The sequence below is a fragment of the Bos grunniens genome, chromosome 19 (genome assembly GCF_055505025.1).
Source record: "Bos grunniens cultivar Pamir isolate PY7600 chromosome 19, Bosgru_T2T1.0, whole genome shotgun sequence".
NCBI lineage: Eukaryota > Metazoa > Chordata > Mammalia > Artiodactyla > Bovidae > Bos > Bos grunniens.
The window spans coordinates 37,708,711-37,729,748 of record NC_141183.1 but is presented as its reverse complement, the minus strand read 5'-3'; the positions used below and the strand labels follow the sequence as shown (position 1 = coordinate 37,729,748).

At 53.8% G+C, this 21,038-nt stretch overlaps 1 protein-coding gene across 4 annotated transcripts in view; it reads right to left on the bottom strand.

The window, feature by feature from the left end:
- The window catches only part of WSCD1 (WSC domain sialate O sulfotransferase 1), a 46,526-nt gene extending 26,240 nt beyond the window's left edge, over positions 1 to 20,286 (bottom strand). Inside the window, exons 1-4 of one of the 4 annotated variants that reach the window (XR_015148029.1) lie at positions 20,000 to 20,138; positions 8,870 to 9,572; positions 1,933 to 2,047; positions 1,401 to 1,585 (exon numbers count right to left, since the gene is read on the bottom strand). Coding sequence is in view for 3 of the 4 variants with exons in the window: in XM_086359499.1 (XP_086215625.1) it covers positions 1,401 to 1,585; positions 1,933 to 2,047; positions 8,870 to 9,296 (727 nt within the window). In the remaining variant the exon portion in view is untranslated. The other 3 variants (XM_086359499.1, XM_086359501.1, XM_086359500.1) reach the window with 3 other exon arrangements.
- Between the last annotated feature and the right edge of the window lie 752 nt (positions 20,287 to 21,038).

The following is a 21,038-nucleotide window of genomic DNA, read 5'->3' as shown; positions in this document are numbered from 1 at the left end:
TCCCTTCCTTCCACAAATCTGTTGATTTTTTTTTTTTTTTTCTTTTTCACCATGCTGTGCAGCATGTGGGATCCTAGTTCCCTGATTAGGGATTGAACCCATGCTCCACTGTGAGTACCTCCCTGCAGCCTGGGGGGAGGCAGCATCTGGGTCACCCTTTTGCACCCCACACCCAGTCCTGACCCTGACATACAGCAGGTGCCCTATACATGCTGAGAGGTAAGGATGCAGCATGAGCTGTGAGAAGTCAGTGATGTAAGATGCTGCTGGCAGAACCTCAGCTGCCTCTAGACTTCAGGTGTGGCACAGGCTGTCACTCCCATTTCACACCCTTCTTCCCAGCTCCCCAGGTGAGAGCCCCAGGCCACTTAGGGCAGGAGGGCACCTCCAAGATGGAGCCACAGATGACCTACTCTGCCCCTTCCTCTGATCTCAACCTGAAGCTCAGGTCAAACAGACAAGTTTTTCTGTCTCTGGCAGGTGTTTGTTTGCTTTAATCTAAAATTTCACTGATGTACATACTTCAGTGAAATTGAATCCAACTTCACAAAGAAGTTTCAATCCAGGTCCCTACCTTGGCAGACTCAAAACCTCCTTTCCTGTCCTCCATGGACCCTAAAACCTAAGCCGTGTGGCCACCAAGACCAGCAGCTTCCCCCATGAAGACCCAGTGCTGCACCGCATCGTTGACTGTCTTCATCTCATCATCATGATTCCTAGTTCCCAATGGAGCCGGGGATTTCCTTACTTTTTTGATAGTTCAGCTTTGCATTTACAACAACACATGTTCAGTTTTACCCAGCACTTTCACGGGCTTCCCTGATAGCTCAGTTGGTAAAGAATCCACCTGCAATGTGGGAGACGTGGGTTCGATCCCTGGATTGGAAAGATCCCCTGGAGAAGGGAAAGGCTACCCACTCCAGTATTCTAGTCTGGAGAATTCCAGGGACTGTATAGTCCATGGGGTCGCGAAAAGTCGGACATGACAGAGTGACTTTCACTTTCACCAGCATTTCAGGGTGTTGTATAGCTAGGAAACATTCCTACTATCTGGTCCGCCCCGGGTAATGAAAGTCTGCCTCAGCACTTGACAAAATAGACTGGAACCCAAAGATGGGAGGCCACACAGCATGTCTGAGAAACACCTAGACCAAGGCTCTGGGCCTCCTGATTGGTTTTTCTCTCCTGCAGAGGACAAGGAAAGATGTGGTTTGGTCATGAACTCAAGCGATCTTTGGCAGACCCTAACACCTCGCCCCCTGCCACAAGCCTGTCCAGGGAAGGTGGTAGGGAAGGCAGAGCACAGGTTCCGTCCCACAGAATTTAGATGAAGGGCTGTGGATGCACAGGTGGCAGAGAGCAGGGGCAGACAGAGCTGAGGGAGAGGCTGGCGCACTCACGCTTCCTGGAGCCGGGCTGCAGCTCCTCCACGCGGTACACGGAGAGCCGGCCCACACCTCCGCACATGGAGCTCTTCTCCCCTTTGCACTCGTGGTTACACTCCTCCGGCCCGACGCTCATCGCTGGGAGTCGGTTCCCACAGTAGCACTCGGCCCCAGCCTCCAAGCCAGCATAGATGTAGGACCTGCAGGTAGAGCGGGGCCTGGGGTGAGTCCCTAGCCTGGCCCGGGGCACTGAGGTCTGGATCCAGGAATGGCCACTGGGTCTGGGGCCTGGATAAGGATGAGTCCTGGAATCTCAGGACAGGAACCCCGGGTCTCCTGACACTGAGCCCAGAGCTCTTTCCACAATCCCCTGCCGTCTCGTCAGTAAACCTTCTTTGTTTTGGACAACTGCATCTGATCGGTCGAGCTCTAACCACACTCCAAAAGCCAACTGGCAGCAGAAGCACCACCTCAGGGACACCACTCCTACTCTCTGGCCTATTAGCCTTATTTCCAGTGGAGCTGACCGTTAGGGCCCCCCACTTACCGCTCAGCACATGCGTCCTGGCAGTGGGAGACAGTCATCTTTCTCAAGTCAAAAAACACAGCCCCCTTCAGAGTCCGCTCCTGGCCGTCGTCACTGAAGCATCCCACATAGGTGCCTGCAGGGAGTGAGGGAGAACCACAGCAGAGACTCAGACACCCTGGAGAGTGGGAGGGTCCTAATTCCTGAACCCACCCTTGGTATTGCCCTTCCTGGCTATGACACTTCTCAGAGAAGCCCAGGGGACAAGGTTGTGGTCCAACCTTCCCCACAGTGCTTCTGGACACTTCCAACTTGTTCCCTTCCTGCCCTCTTTCTTAGTTAATGGCCAACAGTCCTGTAGACACCCTGCCAGGAGCCTGGCATCAGCCAGAACACAACTTTCTTCCGCCAGCCCTCACCTGGTTTAATTAAGTCTGGCTGGTTTAATTGCTTCACCTGGACCCCTCTCCTTTTCATCCCTACCCTTCCTAGGCCGGGAGAGGCCTGTCTGCCTCCATGAATGAACTGATAGGCAGACTCTTTTGCCTCCTTGTGATCCAGAAGGAAGAAATGAGTTACGCAAAGTCTGATCTTAGCTAATATAGAGATTTTGCAAACAGGGAGAGCTAGTCCAAGAGAAAAAACAAATCTGCTGGGACATCCCTTGTGGTCCAGGGGTTAAGACTTCGCCTTCCAATGCAGGGGGTGTGGGTTTGATCCCTGGTCGGGAGCTAAGATCCCACATGTTATGCGGCCAATAAATAAATAAATAAACCAAAGCAATATTGTTAACAAATTCAATCAAGGCTGTAAAAATGGTTCACATGAAAAAAGAAAAGAAAATAGCAGCCATCGCAGGAGGGCAGAAGCCCCCATCACTGGAGGTGTATAAGTGGCGTCTATTAACATGTAAGAGGGCTGTTCTGTGTGGGAATCCTTAGGACCATGGGACCCTGAGCCCTCACCAGGTCAGGCATCTCCAGCACATCCTCGGAAGGGGACAACGTTGAGGGGCAAGGCTGCACAAAGCAGTGACCCAGTGGTGCACGTCAGTGGGAAACAGTCCTGCCCTGCCACACCCCAAGACAGGGAGCTGCCTCCCAGAAATGCACAGCGAAGCCCGGAGAACCTGAACGCTAACAAGTGCATTCGGTGTGTAAATGTCACACGCACCACAGCGCATTGAAGGAACTATGCATTAGGAGTTTGCAAACACGCCATCACACCGTCCAAGCTGTGACCGCACACCCACAAGAGTTGTGCCCAGATCTGGATCGGGCACCCATGATGAAGATGCTGCCGGTCTCCCGGGAAACATTGGCACTAAGCTCCAGGATGTCTCAAGTGGCGTCTGAGCAGCACACTGTAGCCTCTGGAAGTTGGGCATTTCCGGGAAGCATTGTGCCCAAGGCCTCCCCACAGCCGGCCAACTCCCAAACAGCTTTGCGGGGAGGAGTGACCATCTCGTCCACCAGTCCTGGATCTCCCAGATCAGGCGAGACTGGTGCTGATTACTCCTGCCAAGAAGCTGGCCCAAAACAGAAGCTCAGGGCCACCAGCTGAATGGTTTGAAGGAATGAGTCTGCCAGCCACATTCCTGGGAACGTGAATCAGGGAGTGACTTTCCTGGATATGAACAGCATGCTTAAATCTGTCTCTGACCTTGACTAAATAATTTCAACATTCTATGCCTCAGTTTCCTCAACTGTCAAATGGATAAATGCACCCCTCCCCCTCCCCTTGCTCATTTCTCCCACCCACATGGTCATGTCCCTGCTCCTTCCTGCACATCCAATCTTTGCTTTCTACTCATCCTTGATGGTATGGCTTACAGCCCTGACGACTCTAATCTTTTGCAGCCTCTCATTTCCCTGCACTGTCACATTGAGTGTCTGAAAAGCTTGCTGTCACGCAAATCCTGATCATTAACTGTTGTTAAAAATTGTGTACACCTGTGTGTTTCGTCTCTGTACCATGACCTAAGGCTCACTGAGGGCAGGGACCACAACTTTCCCTTAGCTGGTGACTTGCTGCCAAGGTCAGACATGATGCCAATAGTGGGTCAGAAATCCTAAAATCCACACTGACATCCTGTGAGGGTACAAGAGGGAAAGCAGGGAGCCCACATGCAAGGAGGGGCTGGTCCCACTGGCTATACCAAAGTGCAATTCCCAGGGCCCCTGGTTAAAAAAGGCCAGGCAGGGGAAGATGGCCAAGATGGTAGAGACAGGACTCTCTGTCTCGCCAGAAATGGTTGAAGATCCAGAAACCTCAGATTAGAGAACACTGGGCTGCAGCAAAAGCAAAGACCTTCAACGTCTGCACAGGGTCCTGCTCCCTTCCAGGCTATGACCCTCTTGAGGCCACCTTCACTGGGATGTCCGCCAGCACACACATGGCCACACACAGTATCCATCCATGGATACAAGCTCCACTCCTCTACTCGGCGCTCCAGACACCACGGCCATGCAAGCTTCTCTCTCTTAATATAAATCTCAGGACTACCGAGACCAAAAAGCTTTCACCCAGGTCAGCGAGAATCAATTGTTCTCCTTAGCCTGCCTACTTAGTAAAAGAAAACTAATATTTGAGAGATTTCTGACATGTGTTGCTCAGCAAAGAAGAAATTCTATTACAGCTTTCAAGTAAACATCCAAAACACAAGCTCGGGGGTTGTTAAACATTTATCACCACTGATGGGAAATTAACCAGAAGGTTCTGGTCACCAAGAGGGGACTGGGCTCACGACCCCTGGAGGCTGAGATTGGCACATACACACACTTGCGGGGCGGGGTGTGGGGATGGGGTGGGAAGAAACATCTCTTGGGAATGAGCTGCCTTAGATTCAAATCCAGGCTCTGGCTGTGTGACCTGGCATGTGTAGCCTCTACTTCCCCGTCTGTAAAATGCACATATGGTCCCACAGAATCCATGGGGCGGTTGTGAGAATTCCACGAGATAACATGGAAAGTTATCTAATGCAGGCGTGGCATGTAGCGTGAGCGCAGGGGTGACTGTTACTGCTGTAATGTGTCATTATTAATAATAAACACTTTTAGATTACTTTACTTCCCCGAAATGCAAACCCTTCATCATTAAAATGGTGATAGCACGGCTGACATCATAAGGCTGTTTGAAGATTAAATTAAATGAGATAACAGATGTCCATCTAGGCAGAACAATGGTTGGCACACAACAGATGCTCGGATAAGCGACAGCTATTATTATTCTCATCCTACACTGTAACCTGGGGCCGGGTGTGCCGATGGCTCTGTAAATATTAGCAGTGCACATTAATAAAAGAGAAAGAAAGGGTTTCGAGCAGTCAGGGTTGGGTTCTTCAAAAACAAGGAGAGGCTAGCCAGCTCCCAGCCGGCTGGTGGGTGGAACTGACCAGTCTGGAGGAACACCCACGCCCGGCTGGCCCCGTCTCTGTAGCAAGACCCAGATACTCCCCTCATTCGTGAGGAGGAGGTGAGCCTTTTTTCCTGGAAAAATAATGAATGGCTTTTCTAACTCCCTGACAGAGGCGAGAATGTGTAGAAAGAAAGGACTTCCCAGGGATGCACTGGGACACATTCTGAGGCGGATTTATTACTTTCGGCTGAAACGGAGGCGATGCATTATTGTCTGTGACTCTGCATCTGTTCATTTGCACATCAAAATGGACATGCCGTGAAGCTATTAACGATGGCTTCGGAGATATTGGAATGTCTTTGGAAATTACTATCAATAAAAAACAAACTGGCTATGGAGAAGTTACTATTTTTCCCCTAGTAAACTTACTGACATTTTATTCCATTATGGATGTTGTCCAAGGTATAATGAAATGCTCAGTGATTGATGGGGCCTCCTGCGGCTTCCAAGGCTTGCCGGATCCCCTTACAGGAGGATGGCGGGCTGCCCGGGGCCGCGAAGAGACGCCCTCTTTGTCTGCAGCTCCAGCAGCTGTCCCGAGGGCGGGCCTCCACCAGGGAGGCCAGCCTGGCTATGCAGGGCCCCACAGAGCCCCAAGAGAGGAAGGGGGCTCCCAGAGGGTTCTAGGGCCAGTGCCCGCCTCTCCCCACTTTCTCTGAAGATCTTTAACTGCGTGACTCCACCACCTCTCCCAGGGTGAATTCTTTCTCCAATCCTGGGGGATATTCAAAATATTGAATAACTAATGGAAGGCATGTACTGGTCTGAATCGCCACCATTCAACACCAGAGCCTGACTGTTCCTGCTGAACTAGGCATTAACTCTTCCGTTGCCAGGTTTGGGGGTCCCCAGGGAGGGTCAATCAGAGTGAAGAAGGTACTCAGAGACTCGGGGCAGAAACCCTGCTGTATAATAGGTGACGCTCTGTCCTGTCTGGATCTCACCACCATCTCTTCAGCTTTTACTACAGCCTCTTGCATCGCCTCTTTAAAAGATGACTTAAAGAGTGCCTGCTGGTTCTCCTGGATGTAGATATTCTACACACAGGGCTGTAAGCAGGTCACCCCGAGTCCTCCTGTCTTCTGGCCAGTCACCCGGAAGCCAGGTTACTAAGAATTTGTCACTTCTGTGTAACGAGCCCCAAGCCTTCTGCATGTACCTCTCTTATGCCTCAGTCATGCTAGGTGGTAATCACTTAGATGCATATCTGATTCCACCACCACAGACGGAGCTCCTCAAGTGTAAAGTGAATAGCACACATGGAGACTCACATGTGCTAAGTGTGGACTGAGAAAAATAAAAAGAGGAATCGTGGCTAATCTGCCAAGGCCATAGAGTCAATAACTGGCAATACCAAGAGACAAATCCAGGTCTGTTTTCAAAATCTATGCTCTTTCCATGGCTTCTTTTTAAGAAATCCACGGTAACTTTGGTCAGTCCTTTATACTTTAGTCGGAGAAGGCAATGGCACCCCACTCCAGTACTCCTGCCTGGAAAATCCCATGGACGGAGAAGCCTGGAAGGCTCCATGGGGTCGTTGAGGGTCGGACATGACTGAGCGACTTTACTTTCAATTTTCACTTTTTACTTTCATGCATTGGAGAAGGAAATGGCAACCCACTCCAGTGTTCTTGCCTGGAGAATCCCAGGGAGGGGGGAGCCTCCTGGGCTGCTGTCTATGGGGTCGCACAGTCGAACACGACTGAAGTGACTTAGCAGCAGCAGCAGCAGTTATACTTCAGTATAAGTGAGCTACACTGGCATCGCCCTGATAGAGACTCGGCTTCTTGATGTGTTGGGAGGAGTTTATAGAAATTACAACTACATGAAATGAGCTACAGAAGTGGTTCCTTGATTCTCCCTCATTCTTACATGGAAGCCTTGCTGAGGAATCCCACACAAGGGCTATGACCTAGAGGATTTCAGATGAAACTTCCTTCTGTGGAAGTTTCTTCTATAGAAGGCTTAGTTCTGCAGTCTTCATTGTATCGGGCCACCATCTTCTTCTATATCCTGCCACTGAGGATTCCAAGCTCCAACCATACTTCTTACACTCAGAGAGCAGTTTTCCTGCGATTCGTGGTACAGGATCAAATAAGGTGGTGACAGATGCTGAGACACTGACTGAGATCAGTCACCACTCGTCAGTGGCTCTGACGCTCCCTGGGTGCTCACTTCACACAGGCTCGGTTTCTAGGCCCTGCACAGTCTGGATAACACAGTGTTAAGAGCTCCGAGCTGGAGCCAAGCTGACCCCATGATGGAGTCCCAGTGGCGTGACTCCAGCAGTTCTGGTCAGTGCCCTGCCTGTGTCCCCCAGGCCTTGCTGTCTCCAGGCTGCACCCTAAGATGCAGGTTCTACCCTCATTCCAAGTCCCCATCTGCTCCATAACATACCCTGTACTGGCCACCTCCTCCCCTGTCTCACATCCCACTCCCTACCCGTGTTCCTGGGGTCACACCCAAAACAAACCACGTCCATGTGAATCCTAGTTTCAGGGTTTGCTTCCAAGGAACCAAAACTAAGAGAATGATCTTGGAGAATTTACTTAACAATTTCCACGCCTCTTCACCTGCAAAACTGAGTTATAATAATAGTGCGTGCATGCTAAGTCGCTTCAGTCGTGTCTGACTCTTTGTGACCCTATGGCCCATAGCCTGCCAGGCTCCTCTGTCCATGGGATTCTTCAAGCAAAAATATTGGACTGGATTGCCATGCCCTCCTCCAGGGGATCTTCCCGACCCAGGGATTAAACCTGTGTCTCTTACATCTCCTTCATTGGCAGGTAGCTTCTTTCCTACTAGCAACCACCTGGGAAGCTCCATAACAATAATAATAGCACCTATAAATACAACACTTACAGGTGTGTGGTCACTGCTACACAAGTGAGCTAATGTTATTAAATAATAATAATTCCTGACTGCCAGTGCATACAATAGGCCCCCTAGTCCAGTGGTCCTCAGCCTCAGTGCACATGCAAACCACCTGGAGACCACGCTGCTCCAGACTGCAGCCCTCACCCCAGAGTTCGAAATTTGGGGAGTCTGAGAGAACCTGAGAACCTGCATTTGCAACAAGCTCCTGGGTGGTGCTGGGGTTGGCAGCATGGGATCCCACTTACTGAACTGCTGCTCTACATTATCACATTTAATCCTCACCACAACCCTGGGGCAGGTATCTCAACCTCCATTTCCAAGGGACCCAGAGAAATTAAGAGACGTGGTCACCCAATAAGTTTGGGGAATGAGCCAGGATTTAAGCTCAGGTCTTCTCAGCTCTAAAATGCTTACACATCTCAACCCCCAGCCACATGCAGTCCAGCTAGGGAGTGAGCAAAACTCCCAAAGGCTTCCCCTCCCAGGCCCCTCCTGTCTATGGTGGGGCTGGGGGAAGCAGGGTGTGGGAAGGCCACAGGCCCTCGGTTCCCACTTCTCAGGCTGCAGCCAGGGCCAGGGAGAGGGGACACCAGTTCTGTGCCCCCAAATGGGGCTCCCAGGAATAGCTCCCATATGTGTAAGGGGACCCAGGCTAAGCACCTACCTCGGCTGCTGGTGGCTGGCTGAGGGGCCTCGGGGCTCAGCGCAGGCGGCCCTGGGGGGTCCGCCATGAAGTGGTGGAACCAGCGACGCCGCAGCTGGCGCAGCTCCGAGTTGCGGCTGCGGAGCCAGCGGGGGCCGGGCCGGGGCCGGGCCAGGGGGCCCCGTAGCACGTCCACGCCGAGCAGCAGCTCCGGGCTGACCCGGCCGTCATGCAGGGCTCGGCTGTCCAGTAGGCCCACGCCCAGCGCCACGGCGGCCACAGGCAGGGCCTGCAGCGGGCCAGGAGCCCGGGGGCCAGGCGGGAGGCCCACGCGGGCCCGCTGCAGCAGCAGCAGGCTGCCGGTCATCAGGTAGGCGGCCGTGAGGAAGAAGAGCAGGAACTGCGTCCGGCGGAGAAACTTCTGGAGTCGGAAGAAAGGTTTGGCCATGCCCCTGGGCGGCAGGGCTCCCAGCTGGAGCCCGGGGACGGCTCCTAGCACCCAGGTGGGAAGGAGGCCAGAGCCTCCGGAGGTGTCATCCCCGCATGCCGGCACTGGCCTGTTCTCTCCTGGGGTTACTGTTCCTCCTGCCCTGTTTCCAGCAGGTGCTCAGATAGCACCATCACTGAGCCCCAGTCCCGGGCCCTACAGCTGTAGCTTCTGCCCAAGCGTCAGAAACTTTGCCATCCTTGGGTTCTAGCGACCTTCATGTCCCAGCTCCGAAACCTGGAAAAGAGAAAGGGTACTTAGAGGCCATAGGAGGGTCCACCTCTCCCACTGCCCCAGGGTCAGGAGCCCCACGCCTCTGTGCTCTGTCTGCCAAAGGGACTGGCTGTGCTGCAGAAGTGAGGGACAGAGAGCCTGGTTCCAATCCCAGCTCTGCCACTGGATGACTATGTGACAGCAGGTGGGCTATTTTACCTCATGGGACCTCAGTCTCCTCATCTGTAAAATGGAACTAACGCTCTACCCTGGAGCAGTAGGACAATCCACTAATGATAACAGGAAGGAGGAAAAACAGCAGCAGTGACCTTGTATGAATCCTTAAACTATGTGCCAGGCTCTGAGCTAGACGCTTTATGTATCATCTCATTTAATCCTCACCCCAAAGTGATACATACAGCATTACCCCCATTTTACAGATGAGGAAACTGTGGCAAAGGGAGACAAAGTAAACTTCCCAAAGTCACACAACTGGGGAGAAGAGGAGCTAAGGGTTGGAACAGCCCGAATTCAGAGCCTGGACTGTGAACCCCCATGTGGTCCAGCCTGTAATGAACCCCACTACCTGTATGTGCACTCAGGCCAGCGCATAAGTATACAGCAGGTGCTCAATGCATGTGTGTACTGGGGTTGCATACTGTCTTTTGGAAATGCTTCTGCAGAGGTGGGTTGGTTTTAACCCAGGAGAGGGCACAGAGGAGGGAGTGGGCTTGCACAGTCTTCCCTGCTTCCTGAAGGGAGGACACCAGAGCAGGAGAGGCCCCGGGGCTGTGCACCTGTCAGCAGAGGCTGGGCTCCTGGTGTAGAGAAGCCTTCCCGGGGTGCCCCTCTGCTCCCCAGGACTCAGCTCTCACACTGGGCTTTGGTTTCCTTTGACAGCGCCTCTGAAGTGCGCTGTCGGGGGTTGGTAAAGGGGCCCGCAGCTGCTGCGAGCTGGGCTGCTGGATAAGGACAGCCTGGAACACAAGGACAGGCTTGTCCTGGGGTGAAAGGCTCCGAGGAGCGTGACTAAGCCGCTGCCTGTAACTAACAAGGCCCGGGACCCCCGCCAGGACCCCGCGGCCCCTCAATGGCTGCTCTGTGCCCTGGGGACAGTGGCCGGGTGTGAGAGGAAAGACAACGTTTGGGCTCTTGTGGCCTGGCATTCCAGGGTCTGGGAGGGGGTGGTGTCAGACCAGCATGACCCTTTCTGATTCAATGCTGAGTGCCACCAGGTTCTGATGCTTCTGGGCAGGGCAGGATCTGAGAATTAGGGGGTCCAGTGGGTCCTTTAGGCTGGGGCAGGGGTGGCAGGGTAGGGAGTCAGCAAATGAAGGTGGAATTAAATGCTGAGTCTGGGAGCCATTTCAGATGGGTCTCCAGAGCTTTTATTTTCTCTCTAAGCTGGTGTGTGCCAGGCCCACCCCGGCCAGCCTCGTCAGATTTGTAAAACCACAGAGAAAATCCCAAGAAATCCGGACTGATCCCCTGCCTCCAGCTTTGGCCCCTCCAATCCATCCTCTGCAAGGCTGCCAAGGTGATCCTCCTAACACGCAAATCTGATCACGGCGCTCTCCTGCTTAAAACCCCTTTCAATAGCTCCCTGTGGCTTTGGGATAAACTCCAAGCTCCTTAGCATGACATACAAGGCCCCCTTCCTGATCTAGCCCAACCAGCTCGTCTCTTGCTGGGCCCTTCCCTTCTGCTTCCTCATGGCGTGCACATGTGTGTGTAAACACACACACACACACAGACCCCATGGTCCAGCAGAACAACCACAGCATGTCTGCCCTGGCGCCTTTGCTCATACTTCACTTGATGTCTTTTCCTCCCTCTTTACCTGGTGAATCCCTCTGTATCTCCAAGACTCAGCCCAGGTGTCACTTCCTCCAGGAAGCTCTCCCTGACCATCACCCACCCACTGGTATAGATTTCTCTGTCTCCCCATGCTGATCCTCATCCCAGCATTTGCCATCCTAGGATGATTTTAATTGTCCTCATACTTGTCAACCATCCTTGCAGGACTGCGACTGACTCCAGGCTAGAGGTCATACGCTATGTACACATTTTGGTAACCCCAGCTCACAACATGAGTCCCAGCAAAAAAGATGCTCAGCCCTCTCTGTGTCTGAATACGTTTTTTAAATGGATGAGAAGATACACTGATAGGTGGATCCTGATATCAGAAACCTGCTTCTGTGGGGGTCTTGTTGTTCAGTCACTAAGTTGTGTCTGACTCTTTGTGACCCCATGGACTACAGCACTCCAGGCTTCCCTGTCCTTCACCATCTCCCAGTGTTTGCTCAAACTCATATCCATTGAGTCCGTGATGCCATCCAACCATCTCATCCTGTCTCCCCCTTCTTCTCCTGCCCTCAATCTTTCCCAGCATCAGGGTCTTTTCCAATGTTGGCTCTTCTCATCAGGTGGTCAAAGTATTGGAGCTTTAGCTCCAGCATCAATCCTTCCAATGAATATTCAGGGTTGATTTCCTTAGGACTGACTGGTTTAATCTCCTTGCTGTCCAAGGGATTCTCAAGAGTCTTCTCCAGCACCACAGTGGGGGATCTTAGGGCAATGAAATCTCAAATTCCGCTTATCCAGAGCTGTGGGGGCCTCAGTAGATAGGTGGGAGACAAAGCAATACATGAGCACGAAGGACACAGCTTCACCAGTTCAGGCCTTAGAGATACGTGGAAGTTAACACAGGTGCTGAGCTTTATATTTGATCTTTCCTGTGTTGTCATTTTAGGAAAAGGGGCTTCCAAATCTGCTTGCAAAAGGCTTCTGGTTACAAGATTGAGATTCTATCAGTGAAAAATCCTATAAAACTAAAATAAAAGGGGAGTGTGGACCCCTGCTGTGGGAAGAAAGGTTCTGATGAGATGGAGCCAAAAGGTGGGCAATGGATCAACAGTTCACAATTTTGAAGGCAAGATGCAGCCTGAATTCCATATACGTTTGTTCAGAGGAGCTGCAAACATGCTACAAAGGGTGCAGCGGGGTGAGGTGTGGTCAGCGCTGATCATTCCAGAATTGAGTGATCACACCTGGGTTCGCCAAGGCACCTCCCCGCGTTCCACCAAGTTCTTTCTGGAGCCACCCCTTCCCACTGGGGCCCTCCCCTAGTCTGGGGAGGTGGACACTGGGCAAGGGGGCAGGGGACAGCTGCTTTCAGGCCAGAGCTCCACGACCCCTGCTTCTGATAAGACAGACTGCTACTCTGAACTTTTCACACTGCAAAGCTGATTCCTAGCCCAGAAAACCTGCCGCTGCCTGGATGGGGGTGGGGAGTGGGTCCATGTAAACCCACAGTATTAGCAACCTGTCGCCAGGCCCAGGCTTCTGCTCTGCAATCGTCCCCGACTCTCTGCCACACTCACCTCTCCCCCAGGGCACAGACAACACCTGATTTATCATCACATCCCCAGATCCTAGCATGCAGCCTGCAGTGCCTGTAAATGTCTGTTGAGTGACTTTATGGGAAAAAGCCTGGAGGTTGGGAGGAGGGGGTGTTGAGTCAAGTGCAGCATCTGCATAAGGACTCAGAGCCAAGCCACAAGGCAGCTGAAGAACAGAAGCAGCCAACACCTGGGGAGGGGGGTATATCTAACCACTACGTGTCAGCTGTGCCCACTGCATCCCAAAGCCAGGAGGCCCTCTATGAGAGCAAATCCACCTTGAGCAAGTCACCGAATGGGTGGTACCTCAGGCTTCCCATCTGTGAAATGGGGGTTAATCAGCATTGTCATGGAACCGAATGAGAGAGGAAACCTCTTATCTACAGCCAGTGGCAAGGGAAGCAAACTTGGAAACTCCTTGGAGGAGAGGCCTTCAGCAGTGAGCTGTGGGGGACATCAGCCACCCTCACCTCCAGTTAGCCTCCAACTCCCTGGGGTGGGACCAGTATCCCACGCTTACCTGCAGCTGCCTCCATGCTAAGATAGGTGTTAGCGAACTGCCTGCTATTTCTTTCTTTTTGAATATTTATTTATTTGCCGCACCAAGAGGCACGTGGGGTCTTAGCTCGCCACTAAGAGATTGAACCTGTGCTCCTTGTACTGGAAGTGTGGAGTCTTAACCATTGGACTGCCAGAGAAGCCCATGCTTGCTTTTTCAATGCTGAAGAACCTGCCTGCAATGCAGGAGACCTGGGTTTGATCTCTGGGTCAGGAAGATCCCCTGGAGAAGGAAATGGCAACCTACTCCAGTATTCTTGCCTGGAGAATCCCATGAACAGATGAGCCTGGCAGCACAGTCCATGGGATCGCAAAGAATCAGACACAACGGAGCGATTAACACTTCCATCCCTCTTCTTTTGCAGCATTTAGTAATTAGGCTACACTGGGTTGTATGTTTCACCTGCACCATCTCATTTACTCCGTATCTCCCGTCGAGGGGGATAACCTGATCACCCCCATTTAAGAGCCTGGGTCTCTAAAGCTCAGCTGGTCAAGGCCAGACAAACCAGGGCCAGGATTCAGACCCCAGCTCCCTGCTCCCAGAGCCCACCCTGTGTCCACTCAGCTGCCCACCTCTCTCCCCAACCCAGCTTCAAAGAAGGCAAGATGAAATCCTGAAAGGGGGTTGGTATGCCTCCATCAGATCTCTTTGAAAACATGCCAGGATGAAGCTCCCAGGCATGGTGCCACACACAGAGCACCCCCCCAGCCAGACCTCCCCCACGCTGCCATGTGGTGACAGCCCCAGCCTCCTGACCCCTCCCCTCCTCTGCAGGTCCAGGCCATTCTCCCCTAAGGCACGCTCCCCATGTGACACCTCCCATCTGGGAATCACGAAAAGTGCTTCGAAGAATCATGGGGGTGGGGGGCAGGGGACCCCCACCCCTGCCTGAGACTCCAGGCTTCTCAGGAGGGAAGGGGCACCACGGAGGCACAGAGCCTCAGGCTGGACAAGGTGGACACCAGATGCCCTGCCTGGGGGTCTGCCAGAGGCCCAAAAGCCACCCTAGAGGAGACCAGGGCCCAGGGGAGGGAGACCCTCAGCTTCTTCCAAGGAATGAGAAGAGAACATTGGGACAGGGAGGCTTCTGGGGGGTCTCTGGGAGGGAGCAGGAGCCTAGCACAGGTGGGACACAGACAACTTGAGCTGTTACTTTGTTGTCATCTGGACCCAGGTGGCAGCCGTGGCTCAGTCTGAAGCGGGGCAGGGGGTGGGGGTGTGCGTTGGGCAGATGGCACCAGGCTGAGATTTCCGCGGGACTGAAGAAAGGAGCAGTGGTGACAGCCAGTAGAGGAGAGAAGGCAGCCATTGGGGCCCGAGGGCTGGAGAAAGAGCTCAGAGAGGGCCCAGGCCTGACCAGTGGCCAGTGGGGTTCAGTCACACGACTCCACCACACCAGCCCTGCCCCCACCAGAGAGGACAGACAGGGAAGGAAAGAACACCAGCAGCCTTAGGAATGCCATGGCCACTGCTGTGTGGGCTGTGACCATCTGCAGATCCAGAGCCGTGAGCTCTTAGCTGGGTGAGCCCCAAACACAAGAAACAGGGACCCACGTGTTGCTCCCACAGACAAGGAGATGGGCATTCGTGGTCCAGCAGCTCAGAGCCCCAGCCTCCATGATTGGCAGGAGGGTGTCTCAGCCTCTAAACTTCAGCAAAGCCCCACTGAGAGCCTCCAGCTGGGCTCGGTGCTATGAATTAGCACCCCTCCCCGTTTCTTCCCACCCTCAACCCCTGCCACTACCCTGCCCAGTCTCAATGCCTGTCATCTGGACACTGTCCCCTCTCCCAGAGGCTGCCCTCTCCCAGCAGCCTCACAAAGAGATCTTTCTAACACCAAGAAAGATCAAAGCTCCAGGCTCCAATGGCTCTCCAGGACTCAGGTGACCAAGTTCAAGCCCCTCAGCCTGGTATTCACTGGCCCTTCCTGGGTCGGTCTCCCAGCAAACTCCTTTCAACATTCCTTCCAGAACTTGATGCCCCACTGGCCAGCATGTGATGCTTCAAGCCCCCTTATACATACTCTTCTGTCGGCCAGGAATGCTAATGGGTGCCCTGTCTTGTGGCTCAGAAATGCTTTGCGGCCACCAACCTCAGCTCCAATGCTACCTCCTCCATGAAGCCTTGCTCAACGGGGAGGCTGGATGCTCAGGTTACGTGTCCTGCCTTGAGTCCCAGGTACACTGTCCACTTCTCCTCCCAGCCTATGGGCCCCTCATAGACACAGGCAGTGCCTGTTGGGTACAGGGCAGGCCCCAGAAATCTGTGCCCATGGGTCACCCTCCCTCCAGTGCTCAGGGCCACACTGCCCTCACCCCCAGGTCCCAAGGCTCTGGGTCTTGGAAGCTCAGAAAGAGAACAAAGGACCCACTAAACAGAGATCTGCTGGGCCCTGGGATGGGACAAGGTTTGGGAAATGGGAATGCAGTGGGGTCCCTGCCTTTGAAGAGGCAAATCTTTTGATCTTCTGAACTTTAGAACTTAAGGGAAAAGTTCCAAATTAAGAAGTGGTGCTTAAAAGGTATAAAACATAATACTAAGGTCAAAACTCCAGTCAAAGCAAAGGAGGTAGTGGGAGGGGAGATTCTTCCAGTGAACTCAGTGCTCTGGATTGGGAAGACCCCCTGGAGAAGGGAAGGGTTCAGATAGAAAAGACCAAATCCGTATGTTCCACCTTAGAGACTGCAAGACTGCTTTCACACACTCTCAAGTGTGCTGAAAGAACTAACAGGTCATCAAATGAATGAGGGATCTTCCCATAAACTTGTGAAGTCAAAATCATTACCATCTCCATCATGGTAAGGCAGAATTTGAGACAGAGAGAGAGGCCAAATTAACCTGACCAAAGACAAGCAGTTATTGCTAGACTGAACTCAGATTTTCAGATCCCAGGTTTGTGATATCATCTACCATATCACGTGGCCTTCCTTCATCCATTCAACTCCAGACATTCCTCCAGACACTCAGCTAGGGGCCAGGGCTGCCAAGAAAGAACACCTCCATGGGGGTGGCATCTCCCCTTTTTAGTTGGTTGGTCTGGAGCCCAACCCACTCTTGCAAGAGCCAATTACAGACTCTTTTAGGCTATCTCTGGGCCACCTCTTTGGTAGAACCCTATTTTGTTCATGTGCTTGGATGTTTCTTCCACCGAGTGGCAAACTCTTGAGGGTTGTCCAGACCTCACTGAGTGATTTGGATAAATCTGAGCAAGTGGGTAGAGCATCCAGCCGAAGTTAGCTTCAACCTCCTCTGGCTCTGTGCCTGAAGTCATGGGATGGGGTACTTATGCTGGGGGGTGGGGAACACCTTGGACTCTCCTGTCCTCAGAACCCTCCTGGCCCCCTCATGAGTTTTCAGCAGTAAGAGACAGAGAATTGAAGTGGAGGAGGAAAGCTTTAATGGCTACCAAGAGGCTCGCAGTATTTGAAGCTGCATATGGTTAACCCAGCCCATTCTTCCAACCACTCTCACATCCACCCTAGGAAATACAGTTCCTCCCTGACTATGTTCTCCAAAAGAGCCACCCTTCAAACAGCTTCCCAGGTGACATGTCAACATGTGTGTTGTGTTCAGTCACGTCCGACTCTTTGTGACCCCAAAGACTGCAGCCCGCCAGGTTTTTCTGTCAATGAAATTTTCCAGGCAAGAATACTGGAGTCGTTTGCCATTTCCAACTCCAAGAGATTTTCCTGACCCAGGAATCCGATCCAGTGTCTCTAGTGTCTCCTGCATTGGCAGGCAGGTTCTTTACCACTTCACCACCTGATATGTCCACATGCTGATTACTAAAGCCAAGAGGAGGAGAGATTTAAAACAGCAGAGCGAAAAGAAGTCCAGGGAAAAGTAGTCCAAGGCCACGTTCCAGCGCTCACTCCCCAGATGAGCGGGGCCTGCCTCCATCCCAGTTCTGCCCCCGCTGGTGGGTCTGATCATCACTCACATCCTATGGATAAGGGTCTAAACACTGAGCTGTATTTCTGCTTTGCAAATAAGATCATCTATAGACACAGAAGGCAATGGCACTCCACTCCAGTACTCTTGTCTGGAAAATCCCATGGATGGAGGAGCCTGGTAGGCCGCAGTCCATGGGGTCGCGAAGAGTCGGACACGACTGAGCGACTTCACTTTCACTCTTCACTTTCATGCATTGGAGAAGGAAATGGCAACCCACTCCAGTGTTCTTGCCTGGAGAATCCCAGGGACAGGGGAGCCTGGTGGGCTGCCGTCTATGGGGTTGCACAGAGTCGAACACGACTGAAGCAACTTAGCAGCAGCAGCAGCAGCATAGACACAGAGAACAAACTTATGGACACCAAGTGGGGAAGTGAGGTGAGATGACTTGGGAGATTGGGATGGACATGTAGACATGACTGATATTATGTATACAACAGATAACTAATGAGAACCTACCATAGAGCTCAGGGAACTCTACTCAGTGCTCTATGGTGACTGAAATGGGAAGGAAATCCAAAAAAGAGGGGAGATACATTTATAGCTGATTCACTTTGCTGTATAGCAGAACTAACACAATATTGTAAAGCAACCACACTCCAATAAAAACTGATTGAAAAATTAAAAGATAAACACGGAACTGCCCCAGAGTCCTTTGCCCTGGCCTCAGTGAAGCTCCAGATGGAGAATCCAGGGGACTGGCCTCGCCAAGGCTGACTGGGGTCTGAGCGGGATGGAAGCACAAGCCAGGTGTGTCTATAGAGAAACATACCTTCCCAAGAAGCACTGCTCAGACACAGTTCAGTCCCAGCCTGGAGGCTCGGGGCTGCCTGTTGAGGCAGACTTACAGGAAAGCAACTCTGCAACTCACTCCCCAGTGCTCCGAGGGCTCAGGCTTTAGCAGCCAACTGGTGGCCCACAATATCCGCTTCTGCCTGACTAGGCAGACAGGAGGGAAGGGGCAGGGGGCCAGCCATCTGCTTAATCCAGGCGTCTCTTCACTTCCAGCCAGACACACAGGACACAGGACAGCACCCCACAGGGCTCCAAGTGAAATAAGGGAACCCCTCACCCCAAAATAAAGCATGCTTCCAGAGGAGCTGTGGAAATAGTCCTGCTGAAGACTGGAAGATGCTGCAGCAGGGAAGGGCCAGGGGGCTTCTCCTCGAGGAAGATGAGGGCTGCCAGGCTAACCCCACCAGCCCAGCTGTCGGCCAAGCTTCCTTTAGGAGATGAACACAGCTGCTCTTCCCCCATGGAACCACTGGGCTCTGGGGGCAACCAATGGGCCCACCGGGGCATCATCTCCGAGGGACTTGTGAGGCCAGAGCTAAGTGTATGGGGAGGATGAGGGCGGTCAGGGGAATACTGGACAGAACCTCCCCCGACCTTGCTCTCTCTCCAGCACTTGCAACCGCCAGGTCGAGGTTGCTGCAGGCAGAGCGCAGCAAGCCAGCCCTCTGCTGCCTGTATTCCCCTCTCCACCAGCCCTCACTTCCTGTGCCTGAAAACCTAGGCGATCCAGAGGAGAAAAAGAAAAAGTCACTCCCTCTCCCCATCTCCTGATCCCAACCATGGCGTTCTGACATGGGATAAGCCAAGCACTCCATAAACTGAAGCCCGCCCTTCCAGCGAAAAGAGAGACGACAGCGTCTAATGTTGTTAGAAAAGTGCAGTGGAGTTCCGAGTCTGTCCATATTGGGTGCTGCTGGGGACCAGGCGAGTGTGGGCAGCAGCAGGATCCCAGGGCAGGGCTGTGAGACTGGAACCCTCATGTCCAGCCTTCCCAGTGCTCAGAGAAGGGTCAGAGGTCTCCCTCCCCGCCCCTGCCTCCCCACTGGGCGAGCCGGCACCGAGCCAGCATCATTCGTGGGCACAGATGCTCAGGGAAAACAGACACCCGGGAGGTTATCCGGAGCAGAGGACCCCCGAGGCTTCTCCTGAGAAACGAAAAACCGCAATTAGCAGCCTCCAGTCATGAATCTCCTACACTTAGGAAGATGCAAAAGCTCTACTTAGGGTAATTTTCCGGACAAAATACATACGTTTCGCCTTTGCCCATGCCTCCGTTCAAGTTCACCAAGAGACGGAGAAAAACCTCCGCTGACCGGAAACCTGGCGTGCTAGCAGAACGAGAGGGAGCTGCCGCTAGGTAAACGTCTCCTCTAAGAAAAGGCAGTGCGCACCCCAAAACCTGTCCTCACCCCTTCCCCGGGCCCGGATCCAAGGCTCCATCCCGGAAAACGGACAGTCTCTGAGGGTTCCAAGGCGGGTATGCGGCTTGGGAAACTGCCTTGAGCACCCCCTCCCCATCCCGCTCGTCCGAAACCTCCCTCCACCCAAGCGCACACACTCCCGGGCGAAGCCGCCCCGGCCCCGCGAGAGGCACCCCCCGCCAGCGCGCCCCGAGCCGGAGCAGGTGCAGCCCCGCCGCGCTCCCGGCCGCGTCTACACAAACTTGTTGGCCCGCGGCTGGGGTAACCCTACCCGCTGCCCGCGCAGGGGTCCCGGCTGGAGCACCCGGAGACCGCACTCACCCACGCGATCGCGGCCAGCTGGGGCGCCCGCTCCCCGCCTCCCCGGGGCGCTGAGCCCGCAGCCCCGCAGTGCCCGGAGCCTAGGCGCCCCCGGCGCCCGCACGCCCCCGGGTGGCCCGCGGCGAGGAGCGGCCCAATGCGCCCCGGGCACAGGGCGCCGCCGCCTGGCTCCCTGGGCTGCGGACGTCCGGGCTGAACCGCGGCGGCAGAGCGAGCGGGCGCCGAACGGGCAGCCGGGCGAGCGGGCGAGCGGGCGCCCGGCTCTGCACATGCTCACTCGCGCGGCCCGGGGACAGCGGCCGGCCGCCGCCGGGTCCTAGAGGCGACCGTCCTCCCGCCGCCCGTGGGAGGGGTCGCCCAGGTCCTGGGGACCAGCCCACCCGGCGCAGCCACACTCGCTGCTGGGAAGCAGAGTCGCCGGCACCCACTTCCATACACACACTCCCATACACACACAAAGAACCTCCCTTGCTGTAATACACACCGGGCTAATGCAGTAGCGCTCACACCAACACACGTCTACACAAACACACTGGACACTGCCACATAGAGGAACAGGCTCCCACACTCGCCCAACACACGGGGACACACAGTGATGCAAACACACTGAACCACTGCTTCACAGACACTCTGACACCCACACTCACACACACAACACACACACACACACAGGGCTCTGTCCTGGGACACTGACAGCCACCCGTTTGCAGCACTCTGATACCAAGCCACAGAGGCAGACAGACACACGTTGGATCACTGTCCCACGCAGAGCTAGACACTAACACTCACATCCTTATGCACACACACACACACACGCACACGCACTCTGAGACAGTCACCCACAGATCGCTACCCCTCAGACAAATACACTGACACCATCTCCCATGCCCACACACTCAGGGCTCTACCACCAACCACTGCACTGCCCCACACAGACCTACAGTGACAGACCCACACTGAGGTGTAGTGATCCACACACCGGAGTCCACTGACACACACACTGCTGTGTAGAGAGTCATACTGGCCATTGGCCCACAGA